Source organism: Phyllopteryx taeniolatus, chromosome 16, assembly GCF_024500385.1.
Source record: "Phyllopteryx taeniolatus isolate TA_2022b chromosome 16, UOR_Ptae_1.2, whole genome shotgun sequence".
In the NCBI taxonomy this organism is placed as follows: Eukaryota; Metazoa; Chordata; class Actinopteri; order Syngnathiformes; family Syngnathidae; genus Phyllopteryx; species Phyllopteryx taeniolatus.
Genome location: NC_084517.1, coordinates 16,476,336 through 16,495,778, shown reverse-complemented (window position 1 = coordinate 16,495,778; position 19,443 = coordinate 16,476,336). Strand labels below are relative to the sequence as shown.

General features: G+C 43.2%; 2 protein-coding genes and 1 long non-coding RNA gene across 3 annotated transcripts in view; 1 reads left to right on the top strand and 2 right to left on the bottom strand.

Annotated features, from left to right (window-relative positions):
• LOC133465655 (uncharacterized) overlaps positions 1 to 4,025 on the bottom strand; it is a 37,118-nt gene extending 33,093 nt beyond the window's left edge. Inside the window, exons 1-2 of the long non-coding RNA XR_009784705.1 lie at positions 3,101 to 4,025; positions 2,963 to 3,014 (exon numbers count right to left, since the gene is read on the bottom strand). This is a non-coding gene — a long non-coding RNA (uncharacterized LOC133465655). The remainder of the gene's footprint in view (positions 1 to 2,962; positions 3,015 to 3,100) is intronic.
• gjc1 (gap junction protein gamma 1) overlaps positions 1 to 7,336 on the top strand; it is a 34,425-nt gene extending 27,089 nt beyond the window's left edge. Inside the window, exon 2 of the mRNA XM_061748667.1 lies at positions 4,896 to 7,336. Within this exon, the coding sequence (XP_061604651.1) occupies positions 4,950 to 6,395 (1,446 nt within the window). The 5' untranslated portion in view covers positions 4,896 to 4,949 and the 3' untranslated portion in view covers positions 6,396 to 7,336. The remainder of the gene's footprint in view (positions 1 to 4,895) is intronic.
• Positions 7,337 to 10,695: 3,359 nt separating this feature from the next.
• LOC133465654 (alpha-2,8-sialyltransferase 8E-like) lies at positions 10,696 to 19,059 on the bottom strand. Its single transcript, XM_061748668.1, has 6 exons — positions 18,605 to 19,059; positions 15,007 to 15,081; positions 14,832 to 14,906; positions 14,565 to 14,709; positions 13,715 to 13,920; positions 10,696 to 13,181 (listed from the first exon to the last, which is right to left on the bottom strand). The coding sequence occupies exons 1-6, from the start codon at positions 18,766 to 18,768 to the stop codon at positions 12,701 to 12,703; spliced, it is 1,146 nt and encodes a 381-aa protein (XP_061604652.1). The 5' UTR covers positions 18,769 to 19,059; the 3' UTR covers positions 10,696 to 12,700.
• Between the last annotated feature and the right edge of the window lie 384 nt (positions 19,060 to 19,443).

Below are 19,443 nucleotides of genomic sequence, written 5' to 3'. Positions count from 1 at the left end.
TAAAGCGTTGTCACGGCGACAGCAGAGCGCTGCAGTTATTATGTGATTAATAATGAGTCAGGGCGAGCTTGAGATATACTGTAATGTCTAGTATGTAAGAGTCAAATATTATCAGCAAAATATTAAATAAATTAGAAACAGCTCTCAGAGTGACACAATCGACATAAACTACAACTACAATAATAAACATCTTTGTAAAGCTATACAGTCATATCCTTTGTTATGTCATTAGAATATGCAAGTGTACCTAATGAAGTGTCCGGGGAGTGTGCACGCACCAGAGAAACAAACAAACGAATACACAAGCATGTTCAAATGCCATGAAGGCATTTGAACATGAACAAATTGTTGTTCGTAATAGCTTATTTAACATCGTTTTGTCTTATGACCAAGTCAAGTTCAAGCAGAGGCTAATGAAGCCGTTAGCCTGACATGGTCTCATTAGAGCTTTTTAAAAAACCATTTGCACCGCATTCATTATCCTCGCTGCCCCTCAGCCGCCCGTCTATTCATGATAACAGTGTGCATTTATATATGTACATGCATCTGCATGTAATAGAGCCTGGCAGGCATATGAAATATTTAACTAGACAAATAGTTGACTTTTTTTTTTTTTTTTTTTTAACTCACTTAGCAAGTCATTTCACTGCAAATAGTTTTTAAAAATCTGTGTATTGTATTTTACAAATCTCTATATATAATACATAAAATACCTATTTTTGAATGCTGCAGATATTAGAAACCAAGACTTTTAACTAAATAAAAATATGTTATTCTGTAATATCTGTAATTCATAGCTTTATTGTTGTGTTAAGTAAGTTCTTTTATTCATTATATATTTCTCAAATGAATCACTTATCTGAATTTCATTCTGCCAAATATCGAAATTGGCATCGGCCTCAGGAAATTCATATCAGTCGGGCCCTAACATGCAGTATATTACGTTAATCTGAGATCATGATCATGGCCAGTTCATGAATTATAAAAGACAACATGGTTTTTCTTCCCCGTCCCAAACAATTTCACACAAAATCACCACAAAAACACTTCAAAATGACCAAAACTCACCAAGGCTAACGTAAGGCAATGCCGTGAATGGAGACCCTGATTGACAACATGACAACAAACCATGTCATATAGATTTAACCAATGACAGAGCAGTGCAGCGAGTTCAAAGAGCTGGACGGCCCATGTACGAGCTCATCTTCCCCTCATGCTCTCGCTGTTGCCCCCTGCATCGTCATGGTGACTCAGTACAGTGAAAAAACCCACGCCAAGGAACCTCCAGTTTACGCCTCTTAGTTGCCACGCCGACCTGGCGACAACCTATGTGTGCCTCCAGCGTTTGTGACACAATGTTCACCAAATTGATGTTCGCATTGGTATAAGAGTAACGCAGTCGCTGTTGTGTTGTGTTACTGTTGTGTTGCTGACTCACGCCGCCACTAACTTGACACGCTGAGTCAGCTTCTTTAGCCCCCGACTGCCCCCACAAGCTCCCGCAGACGCAAATAGGATGTGAAAGCAAAACGCCAGGTTGTATGACGCATTCGGAACAGCGGGCGAGCGTGAATGGATGGAGCACCTCCTTTGGTCAGGAGGTGCTATGACACCTCCTTCTGTGCTTATGTTCTAGGCAGCGTTTCCCAAACTTTATGGAGCTGAGGCACATAATTTTACATGAGAAAAATGTCACCATACAACACCAAACAAAAATCCTATAGAAAGTATGTATACTGAAATGGTGGTCTGCGTACTCAGTAAGACATCGGGATCTGTTTTGTTGAACACGAAGCTATTATTCTGTTATATGAATGTCTACAGGTGGATACACAGGTTAATTTAATTCGCCGCCAGCCTTCCCAGTTAACATGGATATTTGACTTCTAAAGCCGTCAATGGCAGTGAATGTGTTGATTGTTCAGCTGTGTTGCTCTTCTCTCTAAATAAAATAATAAAAAAGAAAGTAGTCACATCGAGCTGCATCTAACTTTTCTAACCACGAATCATTTGAGCAATTTTGTTATTTCAGAACTGTGTAGCAATGTCAGAGCCCTTCACATTAATCAGTACCCAAGTACTACCTTTAAGTTTCAAAAAGGTTGGTGACTCCTGATTTAGTCTTTAATGAAGCTAACACACATTTTTTTGGAACGTGGGAAACCCACGCAGGCACGACTCCTGAGTCGAGATGCTAACCCAGAGCCTCATGACTCGGAGGCAGATAGGCTAACTGCTAGCGTCCATTGCACCAAAATCATGCCTCAAATTGCATATTATAGTGCTCATTTACTGTAAACCATTAGGTACACATGCAGACTCTAATAAGATCTAATACCTCATCAAGAAGTCTGCCTTTTACGTAGATAATAATACTCAGTGCTGATTGTACTTTTCCTTCATCTTGAAAAACAATCGTCAGGGGGGGTGAATGGAATTGTTCACTTTATTCCTTGTTGTTTTGTTGCTCTTTAGGAATGAAACGAAAATTTGCAGGTAAAAAGACAAAAAAGTGGGAAGGCGCCATCGGGATGGTCGACTTTCAGTCTAGGGTAGATAAAGTGTCCAGGCAGTGTAAAATAGGGTATTTAATTAACAAACCCTGGTGTAAATCCTTAAATATTATGTTATATGCACAATATAGCTATATGCTACCAGTAGATTAGCACTACCACAACATGGCAGGCTAATAACTAACTGACAAAGTCATGTTTTCATCATCAAGCAATATTGCTGAAACACTGGACAATTCATTTTGCTGGCTGAGAAGAGAATTGGGACCTTGTAGAGAATGTGTTTAAATGACACAGATTAGCTTGAGAATAAAGCACCCGCTGTGCCTGTTTGTCACTGTTTCAAATGTGACAGTGGATAGGAGAGATTTGCATCGTTTGAAAATGCGTCCATTTTAAACACATCACGGCGCCAATCCCTGCCATTCTATGTCATTCCAAATACTCACTTTGTACGCAGAGGATGCGGCCCATCAAAACAGCCGTTTAACCTTTTGCGGCCTGCAGTGAAAGGGACAACACAAAGAGTTATGTAAAGACAATGACAGAGCAGTATGGACTCACCGTGCATTTGTGTCACAACTCACAACTTGTGTGTCCTCACAGTGCGAGCCGGGGGAGCGCACACGTAAACGATTCCTGACATGTTCCTTCCAGCGGCGTCCCGGCCGTTTCCTTATACGGTCACGGTGATGGATGCACACGCATTCTTGAAAAACATCCCCTCGCCGCCTCCCCCTCCATCCGGGCTGGAAGCGAAGTCATAAGACAGAGGGCTTCGGCTAATGCTGGATTCCAGAAAAAGTGGGAAATTTCAGACCTCTGGCTTGGAAACGGGCAAAATTGATGGACAGTGGAACGCCGCTATTTGCGGGGCATAGGGCCCAGACCGGATTGCGGATAGCGAAAATCTGTGTATAATGACGCTCATTAGAATTTGTAAAAAGTTTGTTTGTTGAATTTGTTGAATTTGATCTCTTTTTCTCAAAGCGTTCAAAAATGACTTGGGAAATTACGCAATTACGCTAATGAAATGAGGGAACGATTTAATACATCATAAAACCAAACTAACATTAGTTCCCCACGGTTATCGCTTTTTGTTTTGATGCTTTGAGGTCGGACCTTTGTGAGCTCCGACCGGCATCGTTCCTACTTCGCGGAGAGTCTTGAATGCATGGCTAAGCTCTAAACCTGCTGCCTATGGATGCGGAACCTGGAAACCCTTTTACTATTCAGGCTGGGATTTTCCCAGGGATTGCCGGTGACAATTAGCCGTGCGCTGTCGGGGAAAGAAAAATCCTGCAGCGCTGTCATATCTTGGCCCTCCAAAGCCACCCCAGGGAGGGCCGGCAGTGTTTGAGTGTTAATGCAGATTTGATAGTTTCTGTTGGCCACCTGCTGATCGGGCCGGTTTGGATAGAGAGCCCTGGAGCTGGGAAGTAACCTACATAGTCAACATGTCCCGCTCTTTCTAGGCATGTACTCAGAACAGCACAGCACAATGACAGTTACCTCTCAAAGTAATACAACCCTGAAAACTGCACCTCATACAGAAAAAGGCTCGCTAAGAGGATTTATTTCCTCCCAAAAAAGATCAAGTGTGTGTGTGTGTGTGTGTCTGTGTTTGGTGATAGCAAATTCCCTATTTGGATTATTTCGTCTCCTTCTTGCTGCAGCGCAATGGTATTTTTTAATACTGATATCCTCTTTCCGGCAGTGTTTAATTCCCTTAAGAGGCAACTTGACAGCAGCCTCAAAGTGACACTGAGCTCTCAATGCAGCCTGTTTATGCTGCAAGGAGCAACAGATCAAATTAAGTTTGCAGCGCGGGGGGAACTCTGCTTTTAATGACGGAATTACAATGTCACCTCTGAACCTCTTAAACCAGGGGAGTCAAACTCATTTTCATTGCGGGCCACATCTTAGTTACGTTTTCCCTCAGTCAAAATGCTTTTGACTCAAGAGCGGCCAGTTTAAAGCACATCAGCGTCTTTTTGGCTGTCATAGCAACCACAACTTCAGCGATTCGGAGCGGCCCCGAGAGCTTTCGCGTTAGGTTAGCGCTAGTTTTGGCACTACTGTCATGTTATTGTTCAGTGTTGTGTGTTTGTTTTCTTGTGCAAACATTGCCGCACACTAGAATGAGCAGACACTGTTCCCTGTGCTCATTTTGGCAAGTACATCCACTGGATGTCCTTCTTCTGAGTTCTACGTTGCTTGGTTCCTTACAATAGTACGTGTAGACTCCAGCTCTCCTTCCACATAATAATCAGGATGGAAAATGGACGGATGGTCCCGATGGGTTATTTCGGAACAAATGATTGTGCACTCATGCTGTCGTCCTTTTTCTCTCCACTTCCTGTCCTTGTCCCCTTCCACCAGAGTCTGTGAGCAGGTGAGAGAGGGACACTGTCTGCCCCACTGTCCAGCGACACCATGAGCTGGAGCTTCCTCACGCGGCTGCTGGAGGAGATCCACAACCACTCCACCTTCGTGGGGAAGCTGTGGCTCACCGTGCTCATCGTCTTCCGCATCGTCCTCACGGCCGTCGGGGGAGAGTCAATCTACTACGACGAGCAGAGCAAGTTTGTCTGCAACTCGGGGCAGCCGGGCTGCGAGAACGTCTGCTACGACGCCTTCGCCCCGCTTTCGCACGTCCGCTTCTGGGTTTTCCAGATCATTCTGGTGGCCATGCCGTCCCTCATGTACATGGGCTACGCAGTCAACAAGATTGCACGGCTGGATGAAGCCAAGGGAGGAGCTGGTGCCGCCGCGGTAAGAACCACCGGAGGAGGGGGCTACACGCACAGGAAGCCCAGGAAAATCTGCTTCGGGGCACGGCAGCACCGGGGCATCGAAGAGACCGAGGAGGATCACGAGGACGATCCCATGATCTACGAGGTCCCGGAGAGCGAGCCTCCCAAAAGGCCTCGCGATCCGCTGCAGCCCACGCCCAGACCCAAGATCCGGCACGACGGTCGCACGCGCATCCGAGACGAGGGGCTGATGCGAGTCTACGTTCTGCAGCTGGTGAGCCGCACGGTTCTGGAGGCGGGCTTCCTCACGGGTCAGTACTTGCTGTATGGCTTCCGCGTGATGCCAGTCTTTGTGTGTTCGGGGAAGCCTTGCCCCCACAGCGTGGATTGCTTCGTGTCACGGCCCACGGAGAAAACCATCTTCCTGCGCATCATGTACGGAGTCACTGTCCTCTGCCTGACGCTCAACGTTTGGGAGATGCTCCACTTGGGCGTCGGCACCATCTGCGACATTCTCCGCCGTCGTCGCTGCCCGCCTCCGGACGACGAGTACCAGCTAGGCTTGCTGGGCACCAACGTTGGCGGCGAGGGCTCGGTCGGGGGAGCGGGACCGGAGGCGGGTTCCGAAGGCGACGTGGGCGGCGACGGGCCCGCTGACTACGTTGGCTACCCTTTCTCCTGGAACACCCCTTCCGCGCCGCCCGGCTATAACATCGTGGTGAAACCGGAGCAGATGCCCTACACCGACCTGAGCAACGCCAAGATGGCGTGCAAGCAGAACCGGGCCAACATCGCCCAGGAGGAGCAGCAGCAGTTCGGCAGCAACGAAGACAACTTCCCCACCGGAGGGGAGGCCCGCGTGGCCCTCAACAAGGACATGATTCAGCAGGCCCACGAACAGCTGGAGGCCGCCATTCAGGCGTACAGCCAGCAGCACCGCGCCGAGGAGCAGCTCGGAGACAGCCAGGACGACAAGCCCCAGAGCAACATTATCCAGACTCAGCCTCACAAGGAACGCAAGCACAGACTCAAGCACGGCAAGGGGGGCGGAAGCAGCGGCGGGGGCAGCAGCAGCAACAGCAGCAGCAGCAAGTCAGGCGAGGGAAAACCCTCGGTATGGATTTAACCCAGATGAGTATGCAGTGTGCGGACCACACTGAACACCGCCTGTGCCTTAGAGCGGGGATTCTTAAACCTTTCGGGTCCAGGGATCCCCTACAGGGGACACGTTGTTCCAAGAACCCTGACGGTTTGACTTTTGATGTGATAAAGAACAAAAGTGTGTTTCCCAGAATGAAAGTCATGATTTTTTGGAATTCACTTCTAGGAGTACACATGGTAGTTACGTTTAATCGGTGATAGGATTATAAGTGGGTCTTTGGAAAAAAAAGTGTTCTCTGTAAGGGGTCCGTGGACCCAAAAGGTTTGAGAAGACCTGCCTTAGAGAATCCTGCAAGCTGGACAAGATGTTTATTCTTTGCGAGACGATGCAGCAGATGCTTTTGTCTGGGCTATTGCTGTCAAACGTTGTCACTCCTGTGTCTCACTTCCCTAAAGTTTGTCCTCATTGTCTGGCTTTTCGGAGGGGAAATTGTCCAGTGAGAACACGCGAACCACATCCCTGATTTGTTTCGACTTACAATTGAAGCAATGACGCCAAGTTAAAAATGCAATAAAACCAAGGCCGGTGACTTTTCCCTGTGAAGTCAGAGGATCAGTGTCTCGTCTCCCCTCCGTATGTATTTAACGGTGTTCTTGTCTCTTGTGTGTGTGTGTGTGTGTGTGTGTGTGTGTGTGTTCGTCTATTGAGTGCTACCTTTTTTTCCCTTCCACCTCATATGTCCTCGAACAACATGGTGCATACTTTTCCGTACTTTTCTGTTCTCTCACGCCTGGCAGCTGACTGCCCCCTGTTGAAGGCTGTGCTTATTGCAATGCCAGGTTGCCAATGCTTCCTCTTGCATCCAGCAGCAGCTGTGATGGATCTGAAGTCTTCCCATTGGTCCGAGCTCATGTGAAACTCCGAGGGGTTAAAGCCATTAAAAAAAAAAAAAAAAAAAAAAAAAAGCCTACAATGAGACCAAACACTGTTTTGTGTGAACTGTCAGTGCCAAGATTTCATGCGTCGGAATGCCGTGGCCATGCTGACCCCAAACGCCTGCGTTGAGACGAACCCTTTTGTAAAAGTCACCTGTCTTTCTTTTTCTACAATGTATGTTTATGTTGGGATTTAAATCGACAGCAGCAACAAAAAGCAGGGGTCTGTTTTTATACAGAAATATGACTTCTTCTTTTTTCCCCCCAGCCCCCTTTTTGTATAATAACACACACACACAAAAAAGGAGCAGAAACCGTTTTAAATTGGAATTAACCATGTGGGTATTTATGGTCGTTTTGTTTTGAATTACCTTCCAATTATTAAAAAAAACGTGAAATTGTCTATTTTTATAAAAATGTAGAGAGAGAAAACGGAATTTATCAACTATCTGGGGTTACGCCGAAGGCCCTGTTGAACGTTTTAGCAAGCGCTAGTTTTGGCACTACTGTCATGTTATTGTTTGGGTAAAAAAAAAAAAAAAAAAATCACTGGATGAGTCCCACCCGAGTTCCACATGGCGTCAGAATGCCCCCAAACGAGCTCGTGTTTGCGTAGCTGAAACGCCTGGGTGAATGTTAGTGACAGTCAGCTGAGCATGAAAGGCTACTCCCGCCGACGTAGATGGCGCCACTCAAGTTTGCCTTTGAATAGAACAAAGCAAAAGGCTAGAATGCAGACTGGCGGGTGATGATTTACATCCAAAGAAAGTGCATTCAAATCCCTTCCCACCTGAAAACTTACGGGTGAGCTGCCTTTTTTTGGTGGGGTGGCCTCGACATGCCTGAAAACTCGCCAATATTTTGCAAGCGTGTTTATCTGGGTGGAAATGTATTTTACAGGTCTCCAAACTCATCCAGTAGCGCCCCGTGGAAAATTTGAAAATAAAAGAAATACAAAATGCACCAAATGACACTTAATTGGGTGAACATGTCTGTCATAACAGGACACATGAAAAAAAAAAATAACAATCTTAAAGACCCTGTAAAGTGAATGTGTTTCTAAATACATTATACATCATTGATGTTAATTTTATGTCGTATGCACTACTTAATTGTGGAGAAATAGTGTTAAACTGTTTTCACCATTTCAGTTTTCCTTATTTATTAATTTTTTTTGGGGGGGTGGGGGGCATGGCTAAAACTGCGCTGCATGACACATGTTGGAGTCTGGCATGAGTTGCCTCTCCCCCACGAACTTGAGCGCCTTCATTCACATCAGCGTGCAGTTAGCTAGCTAGCTATGCCTTAACCCCCAAAATGCATCTTCCTTTCAGACAGTCAGCTGGCGTGGCCAAGTGTAGTTTAGAGAGTAGTGGTATTTGATTGACAGTTGACAGCTAAGCAGGGTGTTGTTTTGCTGTATTATGTGGACACGCTCACAGCTGTATTTTTCGACGATTTGGAAGCCTCATTTTGTATATTGACGTTGATTTTTTGAATCATACAAATTTGGCAGGGTTGTTATGCACACTCTTCTCTGTAGTGTGAAATTTAGAAAAGAGTTATTTTCACTTTACAGGGACTTTAGTGACCTGTGAACAAAACTGAACGGAAAGTGACCCATTTTGGTTTGAAGCGGCCATTTAGGGCTAATTCCAGGGCTTGCACTTTGGCACCTATGCTGTGTAATGTGGGTGTGAAATGACCGTATTTTAGGGTCATTTTGAGGATTCGCCATGAAAAGGGTCCTGTTGGAATCGTTAGGATTCGTCTTTCGGTGCTTTAAGAAATTGCTTTTTGGCGAGCCGCAATGTAAAAAGTCACCCATTCAATGTATTTTAGAGGTCAGAAACACTATCAGTCCCAACTCACACAGTAGCGACCCCTGGAAAGTTTGGGGGTGGAAAAAAAAATCAGCTCCCAGCACCAGATTCAGCAAACAAGCGAAATATGTGGGCATGTTTAAGCACTCATGCAAAAAAATGTACAGGAAGTTGATCACGTTTGACTGAAGCAGCCATTTCCTGCAAATTATTGTGCCTACGATGAAAGTTTTACAATTTGACACACAATGGGGTGGAGATATCTACCAAAACAGGACACGCGAAAAAGTCTCAAGGACCCATGCACAAAATTGAACAGGAACCTGCCATTTTCAGTTGAAGCAGCCATCCAGTCATCAAAATAAAGGAGTCCTACTCTGGCATTTGCTAAAATGACTTCCAAATGGAAACATGTCTCCGAGACAGATGGGCAATGCCAAATTGCAAAACCTACACTGCCTATTGTTGGTTGGAAAATGGTGTCAGAATTTTATGGTCATTTCGAGGGGGCGCGCAGGCCCGTTCGTCGCTGTTTGCTCCCTGAAAAAAAAAAAAAAATGGCAAAGTTTTGCCACTGCCATTACTTTTCCAGTTTCGTACTACATCCCGTGAGAACAAGCTCAATATTTACACAGTAATCAACATCAAGATGCATGCTTTCCCATGCTGATGCTGACTTTTATGATCGAGTTCCATACACTCAAGTATGTGATATTTCAGGTCCCGCACCTGTTGTGCTTCTGCAACGACAATTGTATACAAGACAAAATATCACAATAGGCAGCAAGCAATAAGCTACCATGCTTATCTTGTGTATCTTACATGGACACACTCGAGTCTTTGGTGGGAATGTTTGTCACGAAGGCAGCTGTCTGTCAAACAATGTGTTCTGTTGTGTGGCCAGGCTGCTTTCTTTCCCTTTCTTTGACAATAAAATAAAACAATATGATGGTTTTGTCATCGCTACAAATGTGTGTGTTTTTCCTATGCCTTTGGAAAATACATGTCAATCAATTTACTTGCAAAGTTTTTTTCTACATTCTGTAATGGGTACGTTTAACATGCATGTTAAAAGACCTATTTTCATAAGAAAAAAATAAATGGAAAGTGCCAAAGAAAACAATTGTTTGGGCTTCTTGTTTATATTGCTTTGTTACATTACATCGATGTAGGTTAGTTATATTCTCACATTGAGAATATTACAAAAAGTAATGCTAAAATTTACAATGTGGATTTAAACCATTTTCTGGAGTAATAACAAAAACATTATAAACTCAATATTTCAGTGTGTTTTGCTTTTTCTTGCTGGCTTTTTGTGTGGTTTGAGAGTAATTTTACTTTATTGCGTTTTTTATTTGGAGATATTATACAATGGTTAACTTATTTAAACAAAAGTAAGGGAGTTAAATTGTTGAATATTAAAACATGGTACTAAAAAAAAAAAAAAAAACCTGCATAGTCAACAAATGTTTTATGATGACACTTTTTCAAATTTTGTATTTTTTTTTTCTGTCACTAATCAGGTACTAAAATGTTCATATTGTGTGCTCAGGCATTAAGTTTGCCTTCAAGAAAACAACATTTATTTTTGTTGTCAGTGCTTCAGTGAGACGTTTAATGTGCACGTCGGCACATGTCAGTAGAGCACTTTGGCTTATTTTATTGCCTATTAAATAGTCCCTACAAGTACCTCCAATGTGTGTGCGAGTGGGTGTGTTCCAGGCATTACAAAAAAAATAAAAATCAATGTAACAGACCCAAAGAACGATAGCAACCATACAATGAACATGTTATTGAGAAAAATAAAGCCCCAAATTCTAACCCAAAGTGCTCAATTCACAGTTATGTCAATTGATTACAATCTGCATTTAAATAAATAAAAAATGAAAAAATAAAAACAAGTACCACTTTTTAGATAGTAGATTAACCCTGGAGGGAAAAGAAAGTATGAAGGAAAAAAATGGTATCATTACGAGAAGGAAATCGTAATGTAATCGGAAAAAAACAAAAACTTACAAGATAAAAATACCTGAAAAAGTCAAAGTTACAAGGAAAAGAAAAACGTGAATTGGCGCTTTAAAGTTGTAATGTTAGGGTAAAAAAGTCTAAATGCTTTGGCAAAAAGTCAAAAAGTTCCAAGAAAATGTAGTAAAATTACTGAGAAAATTTGCGATTAAAAAGTTGTTTTATGAGAAAGAAAAATTAATTTTGAGAGAACCAAATTTATCAGAAAGTCTTAAAGTTGCCAGAAAAAGTAGCAATTTAAAAGTCAATGATACCGGCGGTGGGTGCGATACGTAATGTTACAAGACAAAAGATAGGAGAGGAAATTGCAATAAAAAATGTCATGAATTTGGTTGGGAGGAAAAGTCACAAAGTTGTAAGAAAGAGCCACCATGTCCTCATGAAAAAAAGTCCAAAAGTTACAATAAGTAGAAAAATTGAGAAAACAGTAAATATGTCATGAGTCGTACCAGAATTAAAAATGGTAAAGTTTTGAGAACTAGTCCATAAGTTACAAGTTGAACCGTTGCGATAAAATGTCAGAAATGTTCAGATGTAAAAGAATAAAGTTATGTGAAAAAGTTGCTAAATTATTAAAATAACATCATCATGTCATGTAATGTCAATTATAAAAATATATTTTGTATTACTTGAGACAAAAGTAATGTAGCAAGGATAAAGTCGTAATTTTTAACTATAGTTGTAACAAGATCTGTACAAGATGTGTCAGAAAGGTTCCAGGATTGGCGGCCCAAAAGGTATTTCACATCCAAACTACAAACCGTGGGTTTCCCCCTTCAGTGTGGGCCAGATGATCAACCTGCCCATCTACAAAGGGATCCTGTGCTTTTTGCTTCAACAATTCCCTGAGCATCAGACACTTCCCAACAGAGAAGACTATCCGCTTGCTGGAGCAACCTAGCTACTCCCCAGACCTGCCATCCGTGTGATTATTCTTCCTCTGTCCTAAATTCACAGGGGGTCATCAAGGGGACCCGTTTGGAAAAAGGCATCAAGATGGCCGTGACTACGGAGGTGCAGAAGATTCCAGAAGAATCTTTCCAGGAGACACGAAAGGCTGGCAGAGAAGGCTGACAATGTGCGTTTGGGATTACGTTGAAGGGGAAAACCTTTAGTTTGAATTTGATTTGGATTGGATTTATTTTTGGTGACACCAGTCCTGGCACCTTTCTTACACTCGTCGTATGTACCTTTTCTCCTTCATACGACAAAATTGAGGACATTTTGGTTTCCAGAGCAGAACAGTTGTCATTGGCAATGAAGCGCAGTCACAAGAAAGCTACACAATATTGTAACGTGTGAAAATAAAATACAGTGGCATTTAGGCGTTTCGGCAAATGTTTGCAATCTTGATGGAGCGTGTAAACAAGATAAGTTACATTGGAGTGACAAAAGGCACTGTGTGAACCTCCTCTAAGGCCTCAGAATGGCTTTTAAAAACAATTACTCCAGACTCAAGATAGATGACCCGCAGTAATAAATAATCTTTAAGGTTTAAAAGGTTTTCAGTGTTATGTGTCCCCCCCCCCCCCCCAGTGCAAATGAGTCACATCTTTTGGTTGGCTGGACAATCCCCGAGGTGAAGCCTGAGCACGCCCTGGCTGTGCAGCTTGAGGAGCAGGTCAAACTCCACGGGCATGGCGTGGAACCTGGCGTTTACCGGCCTGTCGTCGTAGTAATGATTGGTGAGCGGGTAGAGTCCGTGCGGGTGGTTGCTGAAGGGCCAGAAGCCGTACAGGTGCACATTGGAGCACGCCTCCAGAGCCAGGCTGGCCATCATGATGCCCGTGCTGAGCCGGTGGGACTTGAGGCCGTTGGAGTTCCAGAACCGAGACAGGTTGCGCAGGTAGTCTGGGTTGAAGAAGACGGCGTGAGCGGGGCTGCCGAAGTCGTCCAGGGTGTAGACCGCCCGCATTGACAGCCCCGTGTTGAAGGCGTACGAGAAGGCGGGAAGGAGGATCAGGGCCTTTCCATAGCTCTGCAGTCTCTCCGCAAAGCTCCGCCGTCGTCCCATCAGAGATTCGTACCTGCGGGGGAAAAGCGCCGGTGGGATTTCGCGTCTCAACAAGTGCAGAGATGCCCACGTCAGAAGTGTGGTCATTCAAGTCGAAAATGATCGCGACAGGTAATAGGGTTGGTTTCCGTTCCAATGATGCACATCACACGTAAACCTTTTCTCTTGTCATCCGGAGTGTACTATTTGAAAAATCATGCTAACTAATCAAGCTCCCAGCTAACTGACTGACTGGCTGTCCCACCGACCAAACTCTACTCACTGAATAACTAACTGACTGACTAACCAACCACCCAACTAATCAACAAGCTGACCAACTCATCAACCGACCGACTGACTGACCAACCAATTAACCAAGCAACCTACCAATCATAGTACACCTCTGAACCGTACCGAAAAAAAACAGAATACGAAGATTTTTTTTCCCAAAATGGTTCCGCCACCCGCTTTTGGTTTCTAACCCCACCAGTTGAGAATCACCGCGTTAGTTGTATGGCAGGACTTATGGTCTGGCAGGTGTGTTATAAGATTGGTTGCCGTGCTCACTTTTCCTTGAGGATGCTGGGGTTGGCCGTGACGAGATCGGTCCTGACGCCCACATGTTTGCCGTACTCGTCGTTCAAAGGCGGAAGATTGCACCTTATCACGAATTGAGCCGAGTCGATCATGTTTCCGCAGCCGCTGTCCATCAGGATGCCTCCGTTGCCGACCACGGCGCACGTTTCGAACGTCCGGTTGGAGAACGGATGCTCCTGAAAGTCAACGCACGTCAAGGTCAGGATGGAATGGATTCAGAACATTTCAATGCATTTCAGTGGGGGATGTTGATTTGAAGTATGAGTAAATTGAGTTACAAACATGATGACCGAATGAATTAAAATTGCAAGTCAAGGAACAACTGTATTGTATCATGTCGACACGGTGAAAGCCATGCTACTTCCCAGCCTTCTTTTTGGTGCCCTTTTATAAATAGTTGTAGTTATACAAGCTAAGCGTTGCTCTTTTCTTGGCTTTATTTCGGCCCGCATTGATATACTGTAGGTGTGTATCTTCGTGATATGTCGGCCTAGTTGGTACTGAATGTGGGCACTTTTCCCCTCTTGAAACCATGACTGTGTGTCATGTGATGAATAATGTCCTTCCGCTCACGTTCGCTGCATCACCAAAGGTTTCCTGGCCACGACTTAGCAGCTGTGTAGGATGCCAGTGTGTTCATCCTGCTAATTGCGCAATAAAGCTTCTTCTTCTTCTTCTTCTTTTAGCCAAAAGAGCCTACATTTCCTTGTTTGACTCATCAGCGCCACAATAACAAAACACGCATGAAAATATGCTATGGATATATTATAGCTTATATTGGTTATAAATTTACTAATAGAGTGTGCTGTGCGCTGCTTACTTTTGCGAAGGTTTTGAAGATGGCCGGCGTCACCTGCAGTATCCTGCCCCTTTCTCCATCGTATTGAATCTTGGTTCCCACGGGCGTGTTGGCCTGCGTGACGACGGCCCTGTCAAACCCTCGACACGAGCTGCTCAGCTTGGAGCTGTGGGACCGACACACGACACCCTTTTTTTTTTTTTTTTAAACATCGGTCTGCTTTGCATGTCAGCTTTGTCCGCTTGTAGCGCATATTTTGTATATCTACGTCGTACCAGTTTGCCTTACGTAAATGTTCGGTGGTTTTCCTCGTTCTTCTTCCAGTTTTCAGAATGACGCTTCAACACGTCGTCAATCAGTTTCCTGTGACCGACATGTGCGCAAATTACATAAATAAAGTTTGTCGAAAAACCTGAATGACAGTAAAAACAAAGAGGCCACTTGTGCAAGTGTACGCACTCACCTGCAGCCTTTACAAAGTGCAGAGGGCTCAGAAGGACTTTTCTTCTGAGGGGGTGGTTTGTGAGAAGCCACCGCACTGTGGAAACACAAAGCAGCGTGTCTTAGACTACAATATTTTTTTTCTGCGGTAATAATGATTGTTTTTAAAACCATCATAATTAAAGGATACAAAAAAAATAATACAAGTCTGTTTTTTCTCTTTTTTTACACACATAGGTGTATTTAAGTCAAAATAATGTAAATGGTCTACAATATTATATATATATATATATCTTATGTTTTTAAATAATATTATAATTGAAATAATAATAATGTACTTCTAAAATACATGTAGCGTGCACTGTATTGACCTTTGCTTTTTAGTATTGATAGAACACGTGCCAATGCACGGCAAGTCAGCTGCACCTTTGAGCACTCTTTATTTCACGACTGAGCTCAAAGTTCGTATTAATAGCTTGTTCTCCGCATTCATTGTGTCCCCTCAGTTACGCTCATGTTTGACACACATCGCATCATATTTTGAATCCACTCTGGCCACTCAATACGCTGTTCAGTCACTTGATAGTTCACCTATTGTACTAAGCAAATACCAGCTTATTAGTGCCTGCACCAGGTGCACAGTACAAAAGGGAGTTTGTTTTCATTCTGCTCGATTGAATTCAATCTGTTATCTTCTTGTTTGTCGCCAAACAGATTCTGATTTTTAGTTACGTTTTACACAACGTTCCAACTTCATTGGACTCGGGGCTTGTACTTTGAACTAAGATTTAACTAAGTCAATATTACAAACTGCACTTAAAACCGGCTATGTTTGAGTCCGATAAAGAGCTCATGATAAGGTGATAAAGTTTGATGTTTTGTGTTCTGAAAAAGTCACAAGGTAATGAGAGAGAGAAAAAAATGTTATTGGCAGTAAGTCATGGAAAGAAAAGGTAAGAAAAAGTAAAAGTTGTGATGTTTAAAAAAAAAAATCATTTAGAAACCAAACAAAATGTAACGCTGAAAAGAAAAATTGCAATGTTACGAGAAAATAATGCCTTTAGGAGAAAGCTTAGTTACGGAAAAAAGGTTCAAGCTGAGAGAAGATTGTAAAAAAAAGTCATAAAATTGCCAGTAAAAGTCATACAAATTTGTAAAGTTCCAAGAAAACAAAAATAAAGCTGTGATAAAAATCTAGTTATAGTAAAAAATAAAAAAAAATAAAAAGAAGCATAAAGTTGGATTGATGGATGGATATTACAAAATAGTTGTGAGGTTAGAAGAAAACAGTTGAAATGTTACAAATAAAAAGTCAAGACAAGAAAAAAAGTTGGGGGGTTGGGAGAAAAAGTCGTAATGTTAGGAAGAAACAAGTCATAAACTTAAGATGTAACAAAGTTCAAATACCCAGAGAAAAAAAAAAGTCTTAAGGTCAGGCAAAAATGTCATCGTGAGAAAAAAGATGAAAGGTCGGGAGATAAAGTCGTAAGGCTGTGAGGGAAAGAAAAAAATCAGCCTGAGAAGAAAGCATGAAGTTTTGAGAAAAAGTTGAAAAGTTACGAGAAAAAAAAAACATAAAGCTGCGAGAAAAATGTTTATTGTTCTGAATTTACGCAATAAAAACATCCATTCTTCTTTTCTTTTCTTTTTTTTAGCAATGGTAGCAGAAGTGTCCCTTGAGTAAACATTATTCGAAAGGGTTGAGCCATATTATAGATTCTGCAGATTCCTTACATTACAGTCATGTCATTAGAATCTGTGGAGATTTGCTTTTCCCACAGTCCTGTGGCAACATGTTTGTTTCTAGCCAGCGTACAGCATTGTTACATATTGTGATAGCAAAGGGCTCCTGTTAACAGTAATGTTAACAGGAGCCGATGGATCATGCACTGATAATCCATGAAAAAGGCGAGCCTCTCTACATCCACTGAACACGATGCGTTGGTTGGTTCTAGTGAAAATGATCATGGATTTGAATGCCCGTAGTAAAACTCGGGTCCACAACGGCTTTCGATGACAGCTTGACGCTTCATCAATCATCTGGTGATAAGCGACAACGATGACAAACCTGACTAGTTGGGTTTGGGTTGTTATTCTGACCAGTTTGTTAAGACTTTGATGAAAAGCTCAAAGGACGGACTAAAAAAAAAAATGTCTGAAAATATTCACGTTAGGTAGACCAAAAAAAATAATGTAGTAATTTAGACATTATCTGGTGAAGTAGAAGGCCAATGACAGTGGGGAAAACGACTAGATGGGCTTAGTTTGTCATTCTGACAAGTTCGTGATGAACAATACTAAAGAGAGATGGTGTCAAATATGTATTGATATATTTTTGAACTTTCGGTGATGAGTTAAGTCCTAATAAATAGATCGTCCAGGGCCAAAAGAAACCAATGACAAAGGACAAACCCAACTGGATGGTTTTAGTTTGTCGGTCTAACCAGTTTGTTCAGACTTTGATGGACAAAACAAACGACAGTTGGTGGAAAAATCTTTTTTAGACTATGTGTACAATAACTTTAGGTGACAAGTTATTTCCTAATAAATCATCCAATGCTGAGCAAGACAAATGGCAAAGGAAAAACCAGACGAGATGGGTCAATTGTGTTGGTCTAACCAATTTGTTCAGACTTTGCTCAACTAATCAAACAACCCCATTGAAGTAAAAACATTTTTTAGTCTCATGTATACAAAAACTTTAGATGACAAGTTAACCCCTAATAGATCATTCATCAAAAAAAACGACAAGATGGGCTTAATTTATCGGTCTGAGCTGTTTGTTCAGATCATGATACACTGCTCAAAAGGAAGTTAGTCGAAAAATATTTTTCGAATCCGACTAGGTTTAGTTTCTTGGTCTAACCAAATTTGTTCAGACCGCGATTAACTGATTCAATCAGAAATCAATTTAAAACCGGACAAGATAGGTTTCGTTTGATGGTCTGACCAGTTTGTTCGGACCGTGATAAGATAATTGAGGCAGCTGGAGTAAAAAATCTTTCCAGTTCCGGGTTTACACGGTGGATTGACAGTTGGATGAAAATCCTTACGGTATAAAATACTTTCAGGCTAACCCGACTGGATGGTTTTCTTTGCCGCTCTGGTATATGCTAGTGGGCTGCAACCTTTTCAAGAGATCAACAATTGTACAGATTTGAGTTAGGGGTTCTCCATCAAAAGGTCGCCTAGATTCTGAAGCAGGGGTCCTCAACCTTTTTGAAACTGAGAGCTACTTCTTGGGAAGGCCGACTCATTCATGCGAAGGGCTACCAGTAATTTGCTCCAAATATTTTGGGGTAAATCATTTGCTCATTTTCATTTCATAGCTCGTCTCCACGCATGCTATGGTTTGGTCACATGCACAAAAGTGACAAAATAAATAAAGAAATGAATAATCCTGAGTTACACCAAAGCAGGTATGATTTCAAAACACTTTTTTTTAAAAAAAGAATAGCGACAAAAGAAGTGAGATGCAGCCCCCCAGGCCTTAGAACAGGCCTATGGGCTACTCATGTGGTCCTTGGGGGCAACCCGGTGCCCGCGGGCACCATGTCGGTGACCCCTGTGACTTTTAGAGTTTTAGAAACGGAATTCAAGCGATGACTAGACAAACGCACCTCTCGTCGTCAATCATGTACCAGGTGATAGTGGACAGCAGGCTGCCCACGCAAAGCAGAGTGATCATAAAGGACACGCCTGAGGCCATGCTGGTTCGCGGTCTCGCTCCCGTTTCAGCTGGCGAACGCCTCGCCGAGCGCACCTTGTCTGGCCCAGTGTCCATGGGCTGTCATAGTTCCTACTTGAGCCTCAGCTGCACCTCCCTCTCCCTTTCTCTCTCTCTCTCTCTCTCTCTCTCTCTCTCTCTTTCTCTCTCTCTCTCAATCACTCTCTAGTCTACCTCACTTCCAAACAATACTCCCCCCGCATCTAACTTTCCATGCACAGTCCATCCTCGTCATGTCTTCCGTGCTCAAAAAAAAAAGAAATCATAATCCTCAGCGTCGTCCCCAAAGCTAAAAATCTTCTGCTTCTAAAGGTCTCCACTTCCTTAAAAAAAACAAAAAAAAACACCCACTCCACTCCCCTCCCCTCCCCTCCCTGGGCCGTCCTCCACCCAAACAGACTCCCACATCTCTCGTCTTCCCCCTTGGCACGAGGAGGCAGGCGGTAACACGAGTGCCCTGGACCTAATTAGCCTCCAGGGACACATGTTCGGAGAGGCCCACAGACGCCTCTTTGGAGTCCGGTGACACCCCCTACTAGCCAGGGGAGGGGAACAGGGTGGGGATGGGGGGAGCTCCTCTCACAGAAGAGAGCGGAAGCGAAACATAAGAGGAAGCGCAACCTTGACACGCACACAAACTTGTGAGTGGGTGTGCGCTGTATGATGAACGCAGATGGGTGCACATCCCTTATGCTAGCCCTCCATTTTTCCCTCCAGACTGCAGAATTTCAT

Bases quoted from the DNA above. Each gene is read 5' to 3' on its own strand.
- LOC133465654 (XM_061748668.1), bottom strand. From the start codon at position 18,768: ATGGACACTGGGCCAGACAAGGTGCGCTCGGCGAGGCGTTCGCCAGCT. The intron at 15,082-18,604 runs GTGCGTTTGTCT...GTGTTTCCACAG, and splicing joins TACATGATTGACGACGAGAG to TGCGGTGGCTTCTCACAAAC. The intron at 13,921-14,564 runs GTAAGCAGCGCA...GTTGACTTTCAG, and splicing joins TCTTCAAAACCTTCGCAAAA to GAGCATCCGTTCTCCAACCG.